Source organism: Citrus sinensis, chromosome 2 (genome assembly GCF_022201045.2).
Source record: "Citrus sinensis cultivar Valencia sweet orange chromosome 2, DVS_A1.0, whole genome shotgun sequence".
Lineage (NCBI taxonomy): Eukaryota > Viridiplantae > Streptophyta > Magnoliopsida > Sapindales > Rutaceae > Citrus > Citrus sinensis.
The window spans coordinates 8,295,625-8,317,652 of NC_068557.1; the positions used below are offsets into that span (position 1 = coordinate 8,295,625).

General features: G+C 37.6%; 1 protein-coding gene and 2 non-coding genes across 3 annotated transcripts; 1 reads left to right on the plus strand and 2 right to left on the minus strand.

The window, feature by feature from the left end:
* Positions 1-6,278: 6,278 nt before the first annotated feature.
* Positions 6,279-7,001, minus strand: LOC127900273 (uncharacterized). The gene is made up of 2 exons (XM_052434879.1): positions 6,638-7,001; positions 6,279-6,580 (listed from the first exon to the last, which is right to left on the minus strand). The coding sequence occupies exons 1-2, from the start codon at positions 6,999-7,001 to the stop codon at positions 6,279-6,281; spliced, it is 666 nt and encodes a 221-aa protein (XP_052290839.1).
* A 2,838-nt stretch (positions 7,002-9,839) lies between these two features.
* Positions 9,840-9,943, minus strand: LOC127900500 (small nucleolar RNA R71). Its single transcript, XR_008052683.1, has one exon. It is a non-coding gene; the product is annotated as a small nucleolar RNA R71 (small nucleolar RNA).
* Positions 9,944-21,151: 11,208 nt separating this feature from the next.
* On the plus strand, positions 21,152-21,259 carry LOC127900467 (small nucleolar RNA R71). The gene has a single exon (XR_008052650.1). It is a non-coding gene; the product is annotated as a small nucleolar RNA R71 (small nucleolar RNA).
* The last annotated feature ends 769 nt before the right edge of the window (positions 21,260-22,028 follow it).

Here is a 22,028-nt window from a genome sequence, read left to right on the forward strand (position 1 = left end):
ATCACAGTCGCTTAAACTTGCTTCTCCCCCCAAACTTAAGATCTTTTCTATTCTTTTGGCTCTACTCTAGCAGTCTCATACAATTCAACCAAAGTCTAAGTGTCGGGACAAAATTTCACTTCCATCCATAACTGTCTCTACTTGGCATTCTCATAAATACTGAATAACACTCAATTTATCTTCATTAGGTTTTCAAATCCATACATAAATATTAGATAACAGAGCTTCACACAACACACAACACAAACATAAACACATGCATTCGAAAACACAACCCCTCCAAACTGGAGAGTTGATGTGTCCTCACAAGCATACATAGTAAAGGCACACAAGTTGACAAGGACATGGAAGACATGAGAAAATACCACACAAATTGAAAAATATACTAAAAGAAAAGGCTTTTTTTGTGTGTGATAAATGAACTAGCAAGGAATGAATACTACCATGTGGTTGAGACTGCTGCATATGACAAGATGATATCGGCGCTTCTTAGATGCACTTCGCAGCTTTTCCTTTGGTGAAACTTGTGGGGAAGTAGCTGGCAATGTCTTTTTCTTTTTCATTATTGGGCTGGTGAGAGGAGTTGCGGCTGGGGTAGGTTGTGTGGTTGACACCGATCTAGTCCGTTTTAGTTGTGGCGAGGTTGTTGTAATAGTACTTTTAGACGTACTGCCTTTTTTTTGCTGGAATGTCGCGGACTAGTACGAACAAGTTGACTAGGAGTTTGCTGTGGAGGGATTGGCGTTGATGCATCAGTTGCCTGACCCTCAGCTGTGATGGCAGCAATGATATTAAGTAGCTACTTCGCTTCTGCAGGTGTAGGCGTAACTTTGGTTGCTGTAGCAGCTAGCTCTGCATCGATTTACTTCATCTCATCTTCAGAGGCTGAAGGTGTTGCTATTTTTGCCTTGCCCTTGCCTTTGCCCTTGTCCGCAAGGACTGGAATAAGAGGTTCCTCATCAGGGTCTTCCTCTTCCTCTTCTTGAATAATGTGTCTTTTCCTGGTTTTGGAATGAGTTGGGATGGAAGGTTCCTTACGTTCTTTTTCAGAGTTGTCCTCTGCCTCTATGGGTGAGTTAACAATCGCAGACTTATCACATTCTTCCTCAGGTTGATCAGATGGTTCAGCATCTTCTGATTATACCTCTGCTTATGGTTCGACTGCAGCTTCTTCTTCTGGTTCATATGTGGCAGTGGCTTCCTTACTGGCTTCTGCTGGAGAACCTGTGGTGTTGGTGTCAAAATTGTACTGATGGAGTAATGAATCAGGGAAGTTCTGGTGTGTGTGTTTCATGTACTAAGCAAATTGGTGTAGTTGGTTGTTCAGGTGCTGTAGATAGCTCCAAAACCGATCGTTCTCCCTTTGCTGAGCTTCAGCACATTAAGTTATACTGGTGCTGAGTGCCTGGATTGTTTGTTCTAAACCAATAGCTTGTTTTGCTTCTATTACAGCAGTTGGTTCAGTTGTTGGTTCAGTTGTTGTTCCAGCACTCTCAATGGTACATGCCGTAAAAGCACTATCGCTCTTGACATGTTCATCTCTCGCGTCAAGATGAACACCGAATACTACACAGATGCTAGTGATGAGTGAAGGAAATAGCAAGGCAGCAGTTTTGTGATTCTTAACTGCACAATCCCTGATTTCTTTTTCGATGATGTTACCCACATCTATGGGTAGCCCTCGAACAATGACATATAACAAGACCAACTTTTCTTGTGAAACCGTAGTAGTGTGAGTGGTTGGATAAGCCTAGATTTCAGAAATTTCACCCACACCTTAGCAATAGGTTTCAAATCTATCTTATTAACTACACGCCCTTCATCATTAGCCCATGATGCCCCTTCGATTGTGAGAGTTGTGAAGATGGTGTTCCATTTTTTTGGGGTCAATTTATCAAACAATTTGGCATACTCACAATTAATTTCAGCAGGTAAATTATAAAAAAAATATTTATAACGTAGGAGTCTAATGAAACCAGTGTGTTTCTTACCCAAACGTTGTGCTGATCAGGGCTTACCAAATTGGCGTAAAATTCCTTGACTACTGGTAGCACAAGATCTCGAAGTGGTTGCAAAATTCCAACCATCCACGTTTTGCTACTGCATTATGTATTATTTGCAAAATTTCGATGAGTCGTTCTGAAAAATGAAACCCTTTTTCTTCCAGAATTTTACGCGGCTCTATAAATTCTTCATATTTTTCTTCGGCATGGTAACTCTAGAAGCATGAAGGATGTTTTAGGTGGCTGGCTGTTTTCTTATACCTTGGCAGTGCTATAACAGTAACAACTTGAGGCTAATGTCCCTGAGAGTAAAATGAGAAAAAGATGTTAAGACTTATGAGAGTTGTACTTGCGAAGCAGATGGGGAATAATGTCGTAGATCACTATGCACAGTGACTTCCTTTTATAGTGGACTTTAATTGAAGATAAATTCGATAACTAAAGATAAATTAGGGAAGAAAATATTTTGAATTTAATGTGTATATCCCTAAAATATAGGCCAGCAAAATTAATGCATTAATTTCGGAGATTTTTTCGCAATTGCTTTCCAAATCCATGCCGCCATCTGTCATGATTTATCTCCAACAGTAAGTGAGAGGCTTCAATTTTTTAATTTACTGTAACCGTAATATTGGGTACTGCAGCACCCATTTGCTTGCTCTAGTAACGATTACATACTATATGCCAATACCCTCTGACACGTGGCTCGCCTTTGCACTCTGCCATCATACAACCTCACTTGTCAATATGGGATGCAAATGCCACACATACTTCCTACAAAAACTAATTTAATTCTAAAAATAATTAAAAATAAAGAGATCAAATGATAGCACAAGTAAAGAATGCAATAATGTGAAAAGATAAAACTAAGCAACTTGAATTGAAGAACAAGATTAAATAAAATGGAAGAGAGAGAGAGCCGTCAACAAAACCAAAGATGATCAAACTTAGTTTAAGGTGGCTGTCTCCACAATGGGCTGCCTCTTATTGAGCGCTTGATTTAAGGTCCTTCAGTCTGACCTTCTTTCACTGCTCAATAGTTGGGTTCTTTAAGGAGTAAAACCTCCTTTGAACAATCTGCCGCTGGGTGTATGTAATGCTTAACCCTGTGTCCATTAATTTTAAATTCGTGACCTATTTGTTCATCTAGAAGATCAACAGCTCCATAAGGACAAAATTTTAACAGCCTAAAAGGTCCAGACCATCGTGATTTTAACTTCCCTGGAAATAATCTTAGTCTTGTATTATAGAGCAGCACTAGTTGACCAGGGCTGAATTGCCTGTGTTGAATATGCTTATTGTGCCAGTGTTTTGTCTTCTCTTTATAAATTCTTGCATTTTCATATGAAAATAGTCGTAATTCATCAAGCTCACAAAGTTGAAGCTTCATTTGCTCTGCTGCAACATGAATATCCCAATTTAATTTCTTCAGTGCCCAGTGTGCTTTATGCTCTAGCTCTAGTGGCAAATGACAAGCCTTCCCATAAACAATTCGATAAGGAGACATGCAAAGTGGAGTTTTGTATGTTGTTCTGTATGCTCATAGGGAGTCATGTAATTACAAAGACTAATCTTTCCTTGTTGGGTTTACCACTTTTTCTAAGATCTTTTTAATTTCTCTATTGGACACTTCAGCCTGACCATTGGATTGAGGGTGATATGTTGTTGCTAACTTGTGTCTGACTCCATATTTTACCATAGCTGCAGCAAAGATTTTGTTGCAAAAATGAGTATTCTCATCACTAATAATTGCTCTAGGAGTGTCAAACCTGGAAAAAATATTTTTCTGAAGAAAAGCCACCACTATTTTAGCATCATTGGTAGGTAATGCTGCAGCTTCTACCCACTTGGAGACATAATCCACAGAAATAAAGATATACAAGTTCCCAAAGGATGGTGGAAAAGGTCCCATGAAATCTATTCCCCATACATCAAAAACTTCCACTTCCAGAATGTTGGTCAATGGCATTTCATGTCTTTTAGTTATATTCCCTGTTCTTTGACACTTGTCACAATATTTAATAAATTCATAAGCATCTTTAAAAATAGTAGACCAGTAATAACCTGATTGCAAAACTTTAACAGTTGTTTTGTAACCAACAAAATGTCCTCCATATGCTGCAGCATGGCATGACTCCAGTATGTGGAGAATTTTTCCTTCTGAAGCACATATTCGTATTACTTGATCTGAGCACAACTTATATAAATATGGGTCATCCCACTGATAACTTCTAGCATCATGAAGAAATTTCTTTTTCTCTTGAAACTTCAGCTCAGGTGGTAGCAACCCACTTACTAAATAGTTAGCAAAATCTGCATACCATGGAGATCCGGACTGCTGCAGCATCTGTGCTTGTTGAACTACCAACAACTGTTCATCAGGAAAAGTTTTAGTGATGTATTTCCTTGTCAATGTACTTGTGTCTGCTTCCAATCACGACAGGTGGTCTGCTACTTGATTCTCAGTCCCCTTTCTATCTTTAATTTCCAGATCAATTTCTTGAAGCAATAAAATCCATCTGATTAATCTTGGTTTGGCATCCTTATTTGAAATTAAGTATTTGATGGTTGCATGGTCTGTGTATACAGTCACTTTAATACCTACCAAGTAAGCTCTGAATTTATCAAAAGTAAATACTACTGCTAGCAATTCTTTCTCTGTAGTGTGTAATTGACTTGAGTTTGAGTAAGAGTTTTACTTACATAGTATATGGAGTGAAAAACTTTATCCTTTCTTTGTCCTAATATTGCTCCCACAGAATGATCACTAGCATCACACATAAGTTCAAATGGTAAAGTCCAGTCTGGAGATATAACTACTGGAGCAGTGATCAAAGCTTTTTGTAATTCTCCAAATACTTGAAGACAATCTTTGTCAAAGTGAAAGAGCTTGTCATGTTCCAACAATGAGTATAATGGTTTAGCTACCTTGGAAAAATTCTTAATGAATCTCCTGTAAAATTCAGCATAACTCAAAAAACTCCTGATACCCTTTATTAAAGTTGGAGGTGGCAGTTTATCTATTACCTCTATCTTGGCTTTGTCTACCTCAATGTCATTCTTGGATACCTTATGACCCAGCATTATTTCTTCTTGCACCATGAAATGACATTTTTTTCTAATTGAGTATTAAGTTAGTCATCTCACATCTTTTAAGAACTTCTTCCAAGTTGTGTAAACAGTCATTGTATGTCTCTCCAAAAACTGAGAAGTCATCCATGAAAACTTCTAAAGTCTGCTCTACCATATCAGAAAAAATAGACATCATGCATCTGTGAAAAGTTGTTGGAGCATTGCACAACCCAAAGGGCATTCTTCTGAAGGCAAATGTTCCATAAGGACAAGTAAATGTAGTCTTCTCCTGATCCTCTGGCGCTATAGCAATCTGGTTGTAGCCTGAATACCCATATAAGAAACAATAGTATTGTTTTCCAGCAAGTCTGTCCAACATCTGATCTATGAATAAAAGTGGGAAGTGGTCTTTTCTTATGGCTTTGTTGAGTTTCCTGTAATCCATACATACTCTCCATCCAGTCACTGTCCTTGTAGGAATAAGTTTATCCCTCTCATTAGCTATTAATGTTATCCCTCCCTTTTTGTAACACATTGAACTGGGCTCACCCACGAACTATCTGATATTGGGTATATGATTCCAACATCCAACCATTTGATGATTTCCTTCTTCACCACTTCTTTCATAATAGGATTCAACCTTCTCTTGTGCTCTACCGAATTGCTGTAGCAATCTTCTAACAAGATTTTATGCATGCATATTGATGGGCTTATCCCCTTAATGTCTGCCATGGTCCATTCAATTGCTCTTCTATATTTTCCAAGCAAATCTATTAGACTCTGTTCTTGACCTGCATCCAAAGTGGAAGAAATGATTACAAGGAGTGTGTTGTTTTGACCAAGATAAATATACTTTAAATGTAAAGGTAACAATTTTAATTCAAGACTAGGAGGTGATTCAATAGATGGTAAAGTTATTTTTACTTCCCTGTCTGAAAGATTCATATGCTCAATAAACCTGTTGTGACTGTCAGATTGCTTTTCTTCCATCCAATCTATCTGATTTGCTGCAACATCTTCCTCTTTTACATCCTCAAATGTGGTGACTTTGTTGATTTCATTACTGCAGCATCTGTCCATTCTGTTTGTTACAACAAAATCCACGACACTTAGAAAATTATAATCTTCTACTTCATCAGGGCTCCTCATAGTCTCTAGTACATTAAATGTGACTTGCTAATCATTCACTCTCATAGTAAGCTCTCATTTTTGCACATCTATTAGAATCTTTCCAGTTGTTAAAAAAGGTCTTTCAAGTATAATAGGTAGCTCTTTATCAGCTTCAAAGTCTAGTACAATGAAGTCTACTGGGAAGATGAATTTGTCAACCTTCACCAGTACATCCTCAATTTTTCCTTTAGGGTATGCATGAGATCTGTCAGCTAATTGCAAAGTGACTGTTGTTGGTCTGCATTCCTCTACTCTCAGCTGCTTAAATACAGATAATGACATCAAATTAATACTAGCTCCCAAGTCACAAAGTGCTTTGCCAGCATGCCTAGTTCCTATAGAGCAGGGTATTGTAAAACTTCATGGATCTTTCGCTTTTGTAGGAATCTTACTTTGGAGCATATGACTGCTTTCCTGTGTTAAAGCAACAGTTTCAAACTCTCCCAGCCTTCTCTTTTGTGCCAAGATGTCTTTTAGAAATTTCACATAATTTGACATTTGCTCTAAAGCTTCCACAAAATGTATATTTATGTGTAATTGCTTCAGCACTTCCAGGAATTTGCTGAACTGCTTATCTTGTGTTTGCTTCTGAAACCTCTGTGGGAAAGGTGGTGGATGTCTAAACTGTTGGGTAGCTTCAGGAGGTACCAAACTCTGTTTGTTTGGTTTGGTGTAGGTCGTGGCTACTGGTGTTGCAACTTTTTTTTCAACATGTTCTGGTGGAATTCCCTCTGCAGTTGTTATAGCTTGACCCATGTAACCAGTGTCTTGATGGGGGGATTATTGTGACATGCTTCCATTTTGAGGTGGTTTTGTGATGAATTGAATTCCATCCAATTTTTGGGCACATCAACTGGGATATCAATATTCTTTCCAGATCTCAAATTAATTACTTTGCAATGTTCTTTACCCTCTCTCTTAGAGTCTTCTGTGTTGCTAGGTAAGCTTCCTTGAGTTCTGTTATTCATTGCTGTGGCAAATTGTCCCATTTGGCTTTCTAAGTTTCTTAAGGATACAGCTTGACTCTACACAATTGCTTCATTCTTTGCAACGTATTTCTTAATCAGTGCTTCCAGTGAAGTGATTGGATCCTAACTGATATGTTTTTGCCCCTGACTCTGCTAATGAAAACCAAATGGTTGTGTGTTCCTATTTTGTCCATTTACTGCTGGAGCATTTCGATTCTGACTGCTCTATGAGAAATTTGGGTGTTGTTTCCATCCAAGGTTGTAAGTATTTGAATATGGTTTGTTCTGAGGCTGTCGATTGAAATTACCCACATAGTTTACTGATGCTGGATTTTCAAGATAATTATCAAAGTCATGTTCTTCACCACAGTATACATGTTGAGTGTTAGAAAATGCATATTTATAAAGGAGAAAACCGTCATTTTACATTTTAAGTCTTACTAACAACCCTTACTTTTATATATTTAACCTTCTTGTGATTTAATTACATGTGTTTTATTTTAATTAAGTATTTTATGTATTTTAGGGGCATTATAGTCATTTCACAATAAAGGAGAGATCAGACGGCAAAACGGACATCACTTTTGAACTCAGGACGGTCGAAAACCTTAGGAGGAGCATAAAAGGAAAAATGGCACTATTCACATGTACGGTACTATTCACGTGTACGGTACTGTATACGTTACTGGTCACGACACTGTTCACATAGACGGATGATGACGTGGCATTGACCGATGATGTGGCATTGACTGATGAGGTGTCACGATCCTGTTGGACTAAAATTCTTATGTATTGTTGATGGTGACGTGGCAGCATATCAGTGGACGAAAAATCTCGCGTACGGTGCATGCATCACACAGGATTATTTTCAACCAAACCGCGTTACTGTTCATCCGGGTCAAACCGCGTTACTGTTCAAAGTCGGGTCAAACCGTGTTACTGTTCATCCGCGTGGTCAAACCGTGGACTGTTGACTGATGACGTGGCGCAATCCTGAGCGTCCAAACTGTTTTTAATCCGATGGCCATGATTTACTCCATGTATCTATAAAAAGGGGGCCTCCCCCCCCTAATTGGATATCTCTGAATCCATTTTTGGGATCCATTTTCTGTAATTCCCTCTCCATCTTGTATTTTCTTCGTATTTTAATAAATTCTCATTTTGCCCCTAGTTCAACTATGAGTGGCTAATTTTCTTTCAAGCTTGGGTTGAAGGTGAAGTCTCAACATGTGTCATGGGCTTAATTTGGTAAATTTATTTTCTCTTCCCCTCTAATTTTTGTGGATGTTTTGACTTCTCGTCGACAAATAATAATAGTCTTGTCTAGATACCGCCTTGGTTACACCGGCTCTCTAGTATAAGGTTATTATTATCTGGCACGATAAGCCCTTAGCACCATATTGATTAGAGCGTGGTTCATGAGGTGTGGATTCCCCCCTCATGATTTAATTGGCATTAATAAGGAATATTTAGCCCATGATGCATGTTGATACGGATCCAGATACCCAAGTACGTCATTTCAATAGAATTCTCTTCAATTTCTTCTCGCCATTTCAATACCAATTTTAGAATTTATTCTCGCCATTTTAATTTAAGTTGTAGCATATTCCAAATCATTTCCACCACAAATCCAATCATCCATTCACAAAATTAATTCTACACAATTAAAATCCACCTCCTCGTGGGATCGACACTCGTCACCATTGATCTATACTATAATAGATTCGTGCGCTTGCGAGTACATTAAAATTTGCACAACAAGTTTTTGGCGCCGTTGCCGGGGAGGTAAGTAATTTTAATTCATAGAATTAATTTTTGTGAATAATTTCTTTTATTTGTTTTCTTGTATTTTTTTTATTATTAAAAAAAAAGAAAAAAAAAGTGAATCTACATTTAAAGGTTAGTATTTCTTTTCTTTTTCTCTTCTTTAAAATTTTGTAATTTAATTTTCCATTTATTTTTCTTTGTAATTTTTTTTTGTTTATCTTATTAATTTAATTTTTAGTTAATTTCTTTCACGTATTTATTTTTGTGTATTTTTATAGAAAGGTTGTAATAGCGCAATAAGGTTAGTATCGTAATTTCTTCCTCTTCTTTATTTTTATTTGTTTTGTTTGCATCTTTATTTTTATTTTATTTATTTTGCATGCATGGTCGTAGGTCATTATTACCTAATCTTGAACCTATAGACCTTGAATTAGAAAAAACACTTCGCACACAAAAGCACATTAAAAATAAATTTGAAATGGATTTGCAACCACAAGAGAGGCCATTTAAGGACTACTTCAGTCCTTTAGCTAATTTGAGCACATCATGCATAAGATACCCTAATGTAGCTGCTAGGAGCTTTGAACTAAAACCTAGTGTGCTAAATTGTCTCCCCACATTTTATGGCCTAGAAAATGAGGATCCATATAATCATCTGAACGATTTTCATGCCATTTGTCAAACTTTTAAATATGAAAATTTTTCAGACGATGATGTTAAACTTAGACTATTCCCATTTTCTTTAAAGGATAGGGCTCGTTCATGGCTTAATACATTGCCTGCTAATAGCATTGCATCATGGGAACAAATGGTTACAAAATTTTTGAATAAATATTTCCCAGTACATAAAACCAATGCTATTCGCAGGGAAATCTCGGAGTTTACCCAGAGAGAGGACGAGCAATTTTTCGAAACATGGGAGCGATTCAATGGGCTACTCTTGAAGTGTCCACATCATGGGTACGAGAAATGGCACCAATGCCAATACTTTTTGGAAGGATTATTGCCGAATGTGCAAGAATGGCTAATGGCAACGAGTGGAGGAGAGCTAATGTCAAAAAGTGCATCAGAGATTTGGGAATTCTTCCAGCGACAAGCGGATAATTCCCAACAACGGAGTCGATCACTCAGGAATACTAGAAGAATTAAGGGAGTGAATGAGGTTCAAATTGGCGAATCAAGTTCAGAAATTAAAGAAGTCAAAGCGATAATTGAAGGTCTCTCTCGACAAATAGCATCATTATCGACTGCTAAATCAACAGAGCCACATGACCATGACTCATACTCAGATCAAGCCAATGCCATAGGTGTAATGAGAAAGCCATCAAATTACAACCCATACTCCAACACATATAACCCTGGATGGAGAGACCACCCCAATTTTTCATGATCTCAAGGATTCCAACAGAATGGACCAACAGCTCCAGCTCCACCAATTCCACAAAATCCTCAAGCCTCTCAGCCACCATTCAGACCATACAATCAGAACCAGAACTACTCTCAACCCAGACCATGGGAGGATGCATTCCAAAATTTCAAGAATGTTACTCACTCCACGATTGAGCAACAGAATCGCACCATTGATGGACTACGAAATGAGTTGAGAGCAGGCTTCAATTCACAAGCCCAATCAGTTTCAAGCCTCGAGAAGATGGTGGGACAACTTGCTTCTTCAGTTCAGACCTTGGCAATGACCGTTGAGAAAGGCAAATTTCCAAGTCAACCAGTACCTAATCCTAAAGGAGTGCATGAAGTAAGTACCAGTTCACCACAGCAGCATGGAGAGGTCAAAGCAGTAATGATCTTGCGAAAAGGAAAGGAAGTCGACAACAAAGTGGAGATGCCGGTGACAAAAGAAAATCAAATTGTACCTGTGAATGTTGAGGACTCATCACCGGAGGAGAAAGAAGAAACTAACCCACGAGAATATGTTCCGAAAGCTCCATTTCCTCAGAGGTTAGCGAAAGGAAAGAAGGGAAAATCCACAGGTGAGATTCTTGAAATCTTCAAACAGGTAAGTGTTAACATCCCTTTGCTTGATGCTATTAAACAAGTTCCATCTTATGCCAAGTTTCTTAAAGACCTTTGTACTAAAAAGAGAAATATGCATGTCCAAAAGAAGGCATTTTTAACAGAAAACGTTAGTTCTATACTCCAACATAAAATTCCTTTAAAATGCAAAGACCCAGGCTCCCCCACTATCTCATGTAGTATAGGGAACCACACAATTGAGAATGCTTTGTTGGATTTAGGAGCTAGTGTAAATCTGTTACCTTATTCAGTGTTTGTGAAACTTGGACTGGGAGAATTACACCCAACTCCAGTGGTGTTACAACTTGCAGATCGGTCCACAAAAATACCTCGTGGTATTGTGGAGGACGTGCTTATCCAGGTAGACAAATTTTATTTTCCTGTTGACTTCATTATAATTGACACTCAACCAATACAGGATTCAAGGAAGCACATCCCCATTATTCTAGGCCGACCTTTCTTGGCAACTGCGGATGCTCACATTCAATGTAGAACTGGAAATATGCAGTTGTCCTTCGGCAACATGACTATGGAGCTGAACATCTTCAACATTGCCAAACAACCTCACAGTGCAGATGATGGAATTGTTGATGTGGATTTAATTGAAGCATTAGTTGATGACACTTTTCTTTCAAACCTTAGTGATGATCCCTTACAAACATGTTTAACTCACTTTGGTTTTGATTTTGATATTGACAGATCGGTTGATGAGGTCAACGCCCTGCTTGACTCAGCACCATCTATGGACACTAATAAATGGAAGTCAAGAGTTGAACAACTAGCACCATCAGAGAAGAAACTCATCCCATCATCAGAATCACCACCGAAACTCGAGCTCAAACCATTGCCCAACACTTTGGAATATGCGTTTTTGGGAGAAGAAAGTACTCTACCGGTAATCATCTCAGCATCCCTCAATGACGAACAAAAAGGTAAGTTGTTGGATGTTTTGAAAGAGCACAAAGGGGCATTAGGATGGACCATAGCAGACATTAAAGGTATAAACCCAGTAGACTGCATGCATTACATTCACCTTGATGAAAATGCTAAAACTACTAGGGAGATGCAACGTCGGTTAAATCCTAACATGAAAGAAGTTGTTAGAACTGAAGTCCTTAAGCTATTAGATGCAGGTATCATTTATCCAATTTCTGATAGTTCATGGGTCAGTCCTGTACAAGTTGTCCCCAAAAAGTCAGGAGTCACAGTAGTTACGAATGCTGATAATGAATTGATACCCACTAGAGTAACTACAGGATGGCGTGTATGCATTGATTATAGAAAGTTGAATTCTGTCACACGTAAAGACCATTTTCCTTTACCATTTATTGATCAAATGCTTGATAGATTAGCAGGCCATGAATTTTATTGCTTTCTAGATGGCTACTCAGGATATAATCAGATTCCCATAGCACCAAAAGATCAAGAGAAAACTACTTTCACTTGCCCTTTTGGCACATTTGCATATAGGAGAATGCCATTTGGATTATGTAATGCACCTGCTACATTTCAACGATGCATGCTAAGCATTTTTTCTGATATGGTTGAACGATTTCTTGAAGTCTTTATGGATGACTTTTCTGTCTTTGGTGATTCATTTGATCAATGTTTACATCATCTAACACTAGTTCTGCAGAGATGTATCGAGAAGAACTTGGTCTTAAATTGGGAGAAATGTCATTTTATGGTAAAACAAGGTATTGTTCTCGGTCACATCATTTCGAGTAAAGGTATTGAGGTTGACAAAGCCAAGGTGGATCTCATTTCTAATCTTCCTCCACCCAAAACAGTCAGAGAAGTAAGATCTTTCCTTGGGCATGCTGGTTTCTATAGACGTTTCATTAAAGATTTTAGCAAAGTTTCTAGACCCTTATGCAATTTACTTGCTAAGGATGTACCTTTTATCTTTAATGATTCATGTCTTATGGCGTTTGAAAAATTAAAACAGTTGTTGACATCATCACCCATCATTCAGGCCCCGAACTGGAAATTACCATTTGAGCTCATGTGTGATGCATCTGATTATGCAGTAGGAGCAGTATTAGGACAAAGAGTTGATCGAATTCCCCATGTTATTTACTATGCTAGTATGACATTAAATGATGCACAGTTGAACTATTCAACTACTGAAAAAGAAATGCTAGCAGTAGTGTTTGCATTAGAAAAATTTCGATCATATCTTATTGGTTGTAAAATAATTATATTCACGGATCATGCTGCTCTTAAATATCTTCTCACAAAGAAAGATGCAAAAGCTAGACTAATTCGTTGGGTGTTACTTTTGCAGGAATTTGACTTGGAATTCAAAGATAAGAAAGGGACAGAAAATGTTGTGGCGGACCATCTCTCTCGTCTCCATTTTGACATAATTATAGAACAATTACCATTAAATGAGTCATTTCCAGATGAACAATTAATGAGTGTGGAAGTATTACCTTGGTATGCTGATATAGTTAATTATCTTGTTACAGGTAAACTTCCAGAGCATTGGACCAAGCAAGACAAGGCTAAATTCTTTGCAGAGATAAAGAATTTCTTTTGGGATGACCCGTATTTGTTCAAGTATTGTGCGGATCAAATTGTTAGACGATGTGTCCCAGAAAGTGAAATTCAGAATATCCTTTCATTCTGCCATGAACAAGCTTGTGGAGGCCATTTCAGTGCTAAGAAGACAGCGACTAAAGTTTTACAATGTGGTTTCTATTGGCCATCTATATTTCGAGACGCTTACACTTTCTGTTCTTCATGTGATAGGTGTCAACGAATGGGAAGCATTACACGAAGGAACATGATGCCACTAAATCCAATTTTAGTGGTTGAGATTTTTGACGTATGGGGTATCGACTTCATGGGACCCTTTCCCCCTTCTTTTGGCCATCAATACATATTGGTTGCTGTTGACTACGTATCAAAATGGGTAGAAGCAATTCCATGTAGGACCAATGATCACAAGGTGGTGATAGCATTTTTGAAAAGCAACATTGTTTCACGCTTTGGATTCCCTCGAGCAATAATCAGTGATGGTGGTGCCCACTTTTGTAACAAAGCATTCAAAGCACTTTTGACAAAGTATTCAATCACACACAAAGTGGCGACCCCGTATCATCCGCAAACCAGTGGCCAAGTTGAGATCTCCAATCGAGAAATAAAGCACATATTAGAAAAGACGGTGAGGCCAGACAGGAAAGATTGGTCATTAAGACTTGATGATGCATTATGGGCATATAGAACGGCTTTCAAGACCCCGATTGGGATGTCACCCTACAGGCTAGTGTATGGAAAAGCTTGCCACCTACCTGTGGAGCTCGAGCATCGTGCATATTGGGCCATCAAGAAATTCAATTTTGACATGCAGCAAGCCAGCTCAGAAAGAAGATTACAGCTGGCAGAACTTGAAGAAATTCGCAATGACGCGTACGAAAATGCCAAGATTTACAAGCAACGAATGAAAGTCTTCCATGATAAGCAAATTATGAGAAAATCGTTCACTCCAGGTCAGAAAGTGCTTTTATTCAATTCTCGCTTGCACCTATTCCCAGGTAAGTTACGCTCTCGTTGGTCTGGTCCCTTTATTGTTCATACTGTTTTTCTACATGGGGCAATTGAAATTAAAGACCCAAAGAATGGTGTCACGTTTAAAGTTAATGGTCAAAGATTAAAGCCATATCTAGAGTACCAACCACATGAAGAAGACACCGAAATAAATTTGAGTGACCCACCAAATTTGAATTGATTTTTTTTTTTCTTTTCGTTGATTTGATTTTTCTTTCTTTCTTTTTATTATTATTCTTTTGCTAATTGAAATTGTTTTTGCATAAGTGTGTTTATTTTACCATTAAGTTTTCTCTTATCATTTTTAATCATGAGTCTCATACTTAGACCGTTCCTCCTGAGCATTCTTAAACCACTTCAACGTGTCAAAACTCATCTCAAAAGGCAGATTCAATTTTGTAAAACACAACGCATTTGGGCTCTACAACCACCAGAGTTAGTAGCCTATGTTGAGGGTTTAGAACGCCAACTCAGTGACATTGAGAGAAGTGTTTACGACATCCAGTTGGAGCTTGAGGTAAATTCAATAAGAGGACGATTTTAATTTTCTTTGTGTGTTTTAATTTGTTTTTCTATTTGTGTGCTTTAGTTTGTTACCCCGGTGAAGTGGCGGATAACGGTACTCCGTGACAATCAAGTCGGTTACTTCAGTTTCCCATAATAACTGATATTCTGAGGCGAAGGTATGGACAGAAACGAGATTCTAGCGAAGCTTCACAAGCGATTCCCTTCACTTCCTCAGAATGCCCTCCTTACGATCTATAAAGCTCGGTCCGAACGCATGCGATTACTCATGAGGAATAACATACCTGCTGACATCCGTTGGTTAATCGAGGCTAAAGTACGATCGGCAGGTGAGTTACCTCCAAAATTTATTGCATACATGCCTGGTTGTGGTAAAGGAAATTATGCAAGAAAACGACGAGCTCGAAGAATTTCTGTTGCTTGTCATAAGTGTGCCAGAATGAGTTGCAATAAAAACCCATGTTCTTTAGGAATGATGTCTGATAACAGGGAAGATAAGATTCAATTCATTAGGGATGGCTTGAATAAGGAGTCATTGGATGATATCCTTTTGTCTCTTGAAACGCATCCCAGTGGATATGTGCAAGGAGCGATTCTCCAGTTATGGCCATTATTCCAGAAAGAGCATGCACGATATAGTCTCGGGAATCTGACTATAAACGACCCTGTTTGCCAGTTTATAAGAAAACTGGATAGGAAGCCTATCCTCGACCCATAGAGGGCGTTCAAGCCGTTTCTGGACGTAAAACCAGAGGAAGATGTGAGCCACAGTCGCAACTACCTAAGTATCGCAATGGCAGCTACTCCTAATAGACAATTCAAGAACATTTGTGTGCTTTCCGGTTTTACCTATGGCAAACATAAAGAGTTCGTTGAGGCAGCCATAGATCTTGGTCGAAGCATAGCAGCGAGAAAATTACACTTGGTGTATGGAGGAGGTAATCGAGGGTTATCAAAAATGGTCTCAGAAGCAGCTTTTATCAGAGGAAGTCAAGTGTTAGGCATCATCCCAAGAGTCCTAAAACCATTGGGCAGTTCGTCTGACTCATCAACTGGAGAAGAGTTAGTCGTCTCAGGTATGCAAGAAAGAATAACCGAAATGCTTAATTATGCTGATGCTTTTATTTTCCTTCCAGGAGATCTTGCAACACTAGAGGCACTTATCACACTAGCATCTTGGGCCCATCTGCACATCCACCAGAAACCTATCGGTTTGTTAAATGTCAATAACTTTTATGATGGCTTTATCGCATTTCTTAACCATGCAATAAAAAACTATTTCATTCCCGCTAATGTGAAAAAACTCTTTATTTGTGCTCACACTGCTAATGAGCTACTTGATATGTTACAAGCTTATCGACCGGAGCCAGACCCCTAGACCTTTGTGTTGGAGCGTCCAAATAATGATGGTAACAGTAGCCGCAGTAAGAAGTACAAATTAGATTTAACTCTCCGCCTGTAAATATTTTCTTCTGTGTTGCACCACCCAGGTGATGTCTTCTAAACTCTACTTCTTTCATTTCAAATATTGAGGACAATGTTTCGTTCTGGTTGGGGGGAGGGAATAGTCGACAATTGTGAAATTTTGGTTAAGTTTTTACTAATTTTTTGTTGTAGAAACTAACTGTTGCTAACTTTTTGTGTTGAAGATGGCTGAATATGGAGTGTAGTTACTCTAGAAACGCATCTTCATTGTTTGAAAAAAAAATTCAAAAAAAAAAAATTCAGACATTTTCTTTTTCTTTATTATGTGTTTATGTTTATTTTTCTTCTTTAATTTCTCCTCTATAAATATATATTTTTCAACTTTTGAGTCGAAGATGGCTGAATATGGAGTGTAGTTCCTCTAGAAACGCATCTTCTTTTTTTAAAAAAAAAAATCATTTTCGTTTTCTATCATTTTACGTGTAACTTTTCTAATTAGTTTTTATACATCATTTTCACATTTCTGCATGCATATTTTCCTTTCATGTTTAGAATAGGTTGGGGGGTAGAATGATGTTTAAAAAAAAAATGTGTGATTTGTTTTAACATTGGATGACATGATTAATTTCAAATTTTAGTATTTGTATTATCTTTGGTCTTAAGTGATGTTACGCTATGTTTGCTACTTTACATGTTGATGTCGGAGACAAATGTGAGTTGCTTGAAGGAATGAACATGTCATAATAAGTACCAAGTGAGTTTTTGAGCCTATTATTTTTCTTGGAGAATAACCCTTTTGCCCACTCTTTATACAGCTTAGCAGTTTATTATTTTATACACGATCTCTAAATTACTTTTGAGTTAACCCTTAAAAAAAAATAAATTGTAAAATAAAAAAAAAGAAAAAAGAGTGTGTTGCTACATTTGGAGGCCCATCTAACTAGTAGATATGGAAGATTATTTAGAGCCCTAAAAGACGATGGAGAGGCCATCTTTGATCCGTTTGAGCCTTTCAAGCCATCCCTTTTATTTAATATCCATAGTTAACCCTTTTGAGCCTTTAAAAAAAAAAAAAAAAAAAAAAAAACCTTTTCTTTGTCAACTTATCATCTTGACCCACTCCGATTTGGAGTATTACCCGATATCTTATAAGTTCCATCACCTATTTATGTTTGAGAAAATGTAAATAATTATTTTGTTCAGTGAAGTTATGCCAAATAAAAGCAAAAAAAAACAAAAACAAAAGTTGTTGTTTCAAAAGAATAAAAATAGGTGAAATCCACCTTGCAACTTCCAAAAAAAAAAAAAAAAAAATTCTCTGCATTTTTCTCAAACATACACTTTGTTTTCTTTATTTTCCTTCTTTGTTAGCCATGTCCCTAGCCTACGTTTCGTCCTAATAAAAGTCCTTCTTGATTTTAGGGAACTATAGTTTGAAGTAGAAGCTAGTTATATGGGCTAAAAAGATGTAGTGATTAGGGATGGCAAAAATCCCCACGGGGATGGGTACCCTCGGGGATTTTCCCCATTCGGGGAGGGTACGGGGATAATTTTATACCCAATTTTTTTTTCGGGGAGGGGACGGGGAAAATTTTTTACCCAACTTTTTATTCGGGGAGGGGACGGGGATGAGGTGGAATCCCCATCCCCTACCCATTTCCCCATTTTAATTTTTAATTTTATTTTTATTTTTAAAATTACTAATAAATAAATAACAAAATTATAAATATTGTTAAAAATAATAAATATCAAAATAGTTGTATGTTGGGAAAGTGGTCACCCTTTGCCGGGAATTAGTTGAAGAGTATTAATTGAAGTTTTCACCAACTGTTTATTGCTTTGATTATACTGGTAGTAGTTCTTCTACTAGATCTACAGGGGATTCTTATAAGAAAGCAACCAAATGGATGACAGGTTTTAATGATTATGTAAACAATGGAGATTGTGCAGTTGTTGCAGATGAATTAGATTCATATTTGGATGAGAAAGTTATATCTCGGATGGAAGATTTTAATATTTTGAGTTGGTGGAAGACAAATGCTAATAGGTATCCTACATTAGCTCGAATTGCTAGAGATATTTTGGCAATTCCAATTACAACAGTTGCTTCTGAATCAGCTTTTAACACTAGTGGTAGAGTTGTGAGCTCATACCATAACAAACTTCATCCAAGCACATTGGAGGCCTTAATGTGCTGTCAAAGTTGGTTACGAGCTTACAATAGCGGTATGAGTTTATTTTAATATGATTAATTTAAAATCGAAAATAAAAAATGTATTAGACTATTAATTATTCGGGGACCGGGGACCCTCGGGGATCCCCTGTTATTATTCGGGGAGGGGATGGGGATTCTCTCAAGCAATTTTGACGGGGACGGGGAGGGGACGGGGACATATGCAAAACATCGGGGATGGGTATGGGGAGATTGGTCCCCTCCCCTCCCCTCCCCATTGCCATCCCCAGTAGTGATGCATAATTAAAAAAAAAAAAAGATAAATAAAGTGGGTTGACTAACATTTTATTTGACTTGAGATCGTATTATTTCTAAGCTGGGGGCATATTTATTTCATCTTGGTGAGAGCATGTGATATCACTTCTTTATTATTTTCTCTCTCAATTACCATTCATTGGAGTGACTATTTTTATTGGGATTAATTTATTTGTGAGAGTGTCACTACTTCCAGTGAGATTTTGGGGTTTGACATGTCATTCTTGAGAGTAGCTAAAACAAAGTCTACTGGGCTAATTCATGTGGATGGTTGATGTGGGTGTGATGTTGCTTTAGACTGGAGATAATGCTTATACTTTTATTTGATTGCTATCATTAATCTGATGGAATAAATACGAGTGTTTCTATTAAAACAAAAAAAAAATTATTTTGAATTTGAATTTTGTTTTCGCTTTATTTGCTAGGGACTAGCAATAAGCTGGTTGGGGGGTGTGTTGAGTGTTAGAAAATGCATATTTATAAAGGAGAAAACCGTCATTTTACATTTTAAGTCTTACTAACAACCCTTACTTTTATATATTTAACCTTCTTGTGATTTAATTACATGTGTTTTATTTTAATTAAGTATTTTATGTATTTTAGGGGCATTATAGTCATTTCACAATAAAGGAGAGATCAGACGGCAAAACGGACATCACTTTTGAACTCAGGACGGTCGAAAACCTTAGGAGGAGCATAAAAGGAAAAATGGCACTATTCACATGTACGGTACTATTCACGTGTACGGTACTGTATACGTTACTGGTCACGACACTGTTCACATAGACGGATGATGACGTGGCATTGACCGATGATGTGGCATTGACTGATGAGGTGTCACGATCCTGTTGGACTAAAATTCTTATGTACTGTTGATGGTGACGTGGCAGCATATCAGTGGACGAAAAATCTCGCGTACGGTGCATGCATCACACAGGATTATTTTCAACCAAACCGCGTTACTGTTCATCCGGGTCAAACCGCGTTACTGTTCAAAGTTGGGTCAAACCGTGTTACTGTTCATCCGCGTGGTCAAACCGTGGACTGTTGACTGATGACGTGGCGCAATCCTGAGCGTCCAAACTGTTTTTAATCCGATGGCCATGATTTACTCCATGTATCTATAAAAAGGGGGCCTCCCCCCCCTAATTGGATATCTCTGAATCCATTTTTGGGATCCATTTTCTGTAATTCCCTCTCCATCTTGTATTTTCTTCGTATTTTAATAAATTCTCATTTTGCCCCTAGTTCAACTATGAGTGGCTAATTTTCTTTCAAGCTTGGGTTGAAGGTGAAGTCTCAACATGTGTCATGGGCTTAATTTGGTAAATTTATTTTCTCTTCCCCTCTAATTTTTGTGGATGTTTTGACTTCTCGTCGACAAATAATAATAGTCTTGTCTAGATACCGCCTTGGTTACACCGGCTCTCTAGTATAAGGTTATTATTATCTGGCACGATAAGCCCTTAGCACCATATTGATTAGAGCGTGGTTCATGAGGTGTGGATTCCCCCCTCATGATTTAATTGGCATTAATAAGGAATATTTAGCCCATGATGCATGTTGATACGGATCCAGATACCCAAGTACGTCATTTCAATAGAATTCTCTTCAATTTCTTCTCGCCATTTCAATACCAATTTTAGAATTTATTCTCGCCATTTTAATTTAAGTTGTAGCATATTCCAAATCATTTCCACCACAAATCCAATCATCCATTCACAAAATTAATTCTACACAATTAAAATCCACCTCCTCGTGGGATCGACACTCGTCACCATTGATCTATACTATAATAGATTCGTGCGCTTGCGAGTACATTAAAATTTGCACAACAATACACAAGAAAGTTTAGCAACTTGCTTAACTACTGCTGGAGCAGATGTCATGGCCTTTACAATGTTAGCCAATGAGGTTACTTATGCTGATAAGGCTATAATTGCATCTATGTTATGTACCCATGTTGTTCCTCTTACTACTAGTTGCCTGGTTGATGGCCACTAATAATTAGTATTGGCAATTTTCTCTAGAATTTCATAAGCTTTAGTGTAAGATTTGGATAACAGGGCTCTATTTACTGAAGCATCTACCATTAACCTTGTACTCGAATTCAACCCATTGTAAAAAGTTTCAATTGAATGCAACAAGGAATGCCATGATGAAGACACCATATGAGCAGTTCTTTGAATCTTTCCCAAGTCTCGTACAAACTCTCATCTTCAAGTTTATGGAAAGAAGTAATCACATTCTATAATTTTTCATTTTTTGTCGGTGGGAAATATTTCATTAGGAATTTATCAGCCAACTCATTCCATGTAGTAATTGAATCAGATGGTAACGAATTTAACCATAATCTTGCTCAATCTCTTAAGGAAAAAGGAAAAAACCTCAACCTTAAGGCATCTTGTATTGCTCCAGCAATCTTGAAAGCATCACTCACTTCCAAGAACAATTTAAGATGGAGATGAGGATCTTCATTTGACAATCCATTGAATTGACCAACTGTTTGCAACATTTGAAATATCACTGACTTCAATTCCAAATTTGCAGCTCTACTTCAGGTCTGATTATCCCAGAGTGTACAACTTGAGAAGTTAACACAGCATAATCTCTTGCTCTGTCTCTGTCATCAGCCATGTAAATAATATTGTTATTGCCTGGCTGTCTCTCATTAGCATGCTCATTCTGCTATTCTTGAATGTTGACTGGTTGTAAGGGCCCGTGAGGGTTCAAATTTCTCACATCCTGCAAATTATTCATGCCTGAAACTGTTTTTGAATTCCTTTGTTCTCTTCGCAGTCTCCTGATAGTCCTTTCAATCTCAGGATCGAATTAAAGACCACAGATCTATCTTTGCACATGCATGTACTGATATGCCAATAAATAGAATGAATTAAATCAAATTTTGCTCTATCAAGATTTACTTCACACTTCAAGAATAAACAATCAATCCCCAACGGCACCAAAAACTTGTTCGTTATTTTTATAATCAATTGCTACCAATGCCAATGTGCAAGTATACACAAC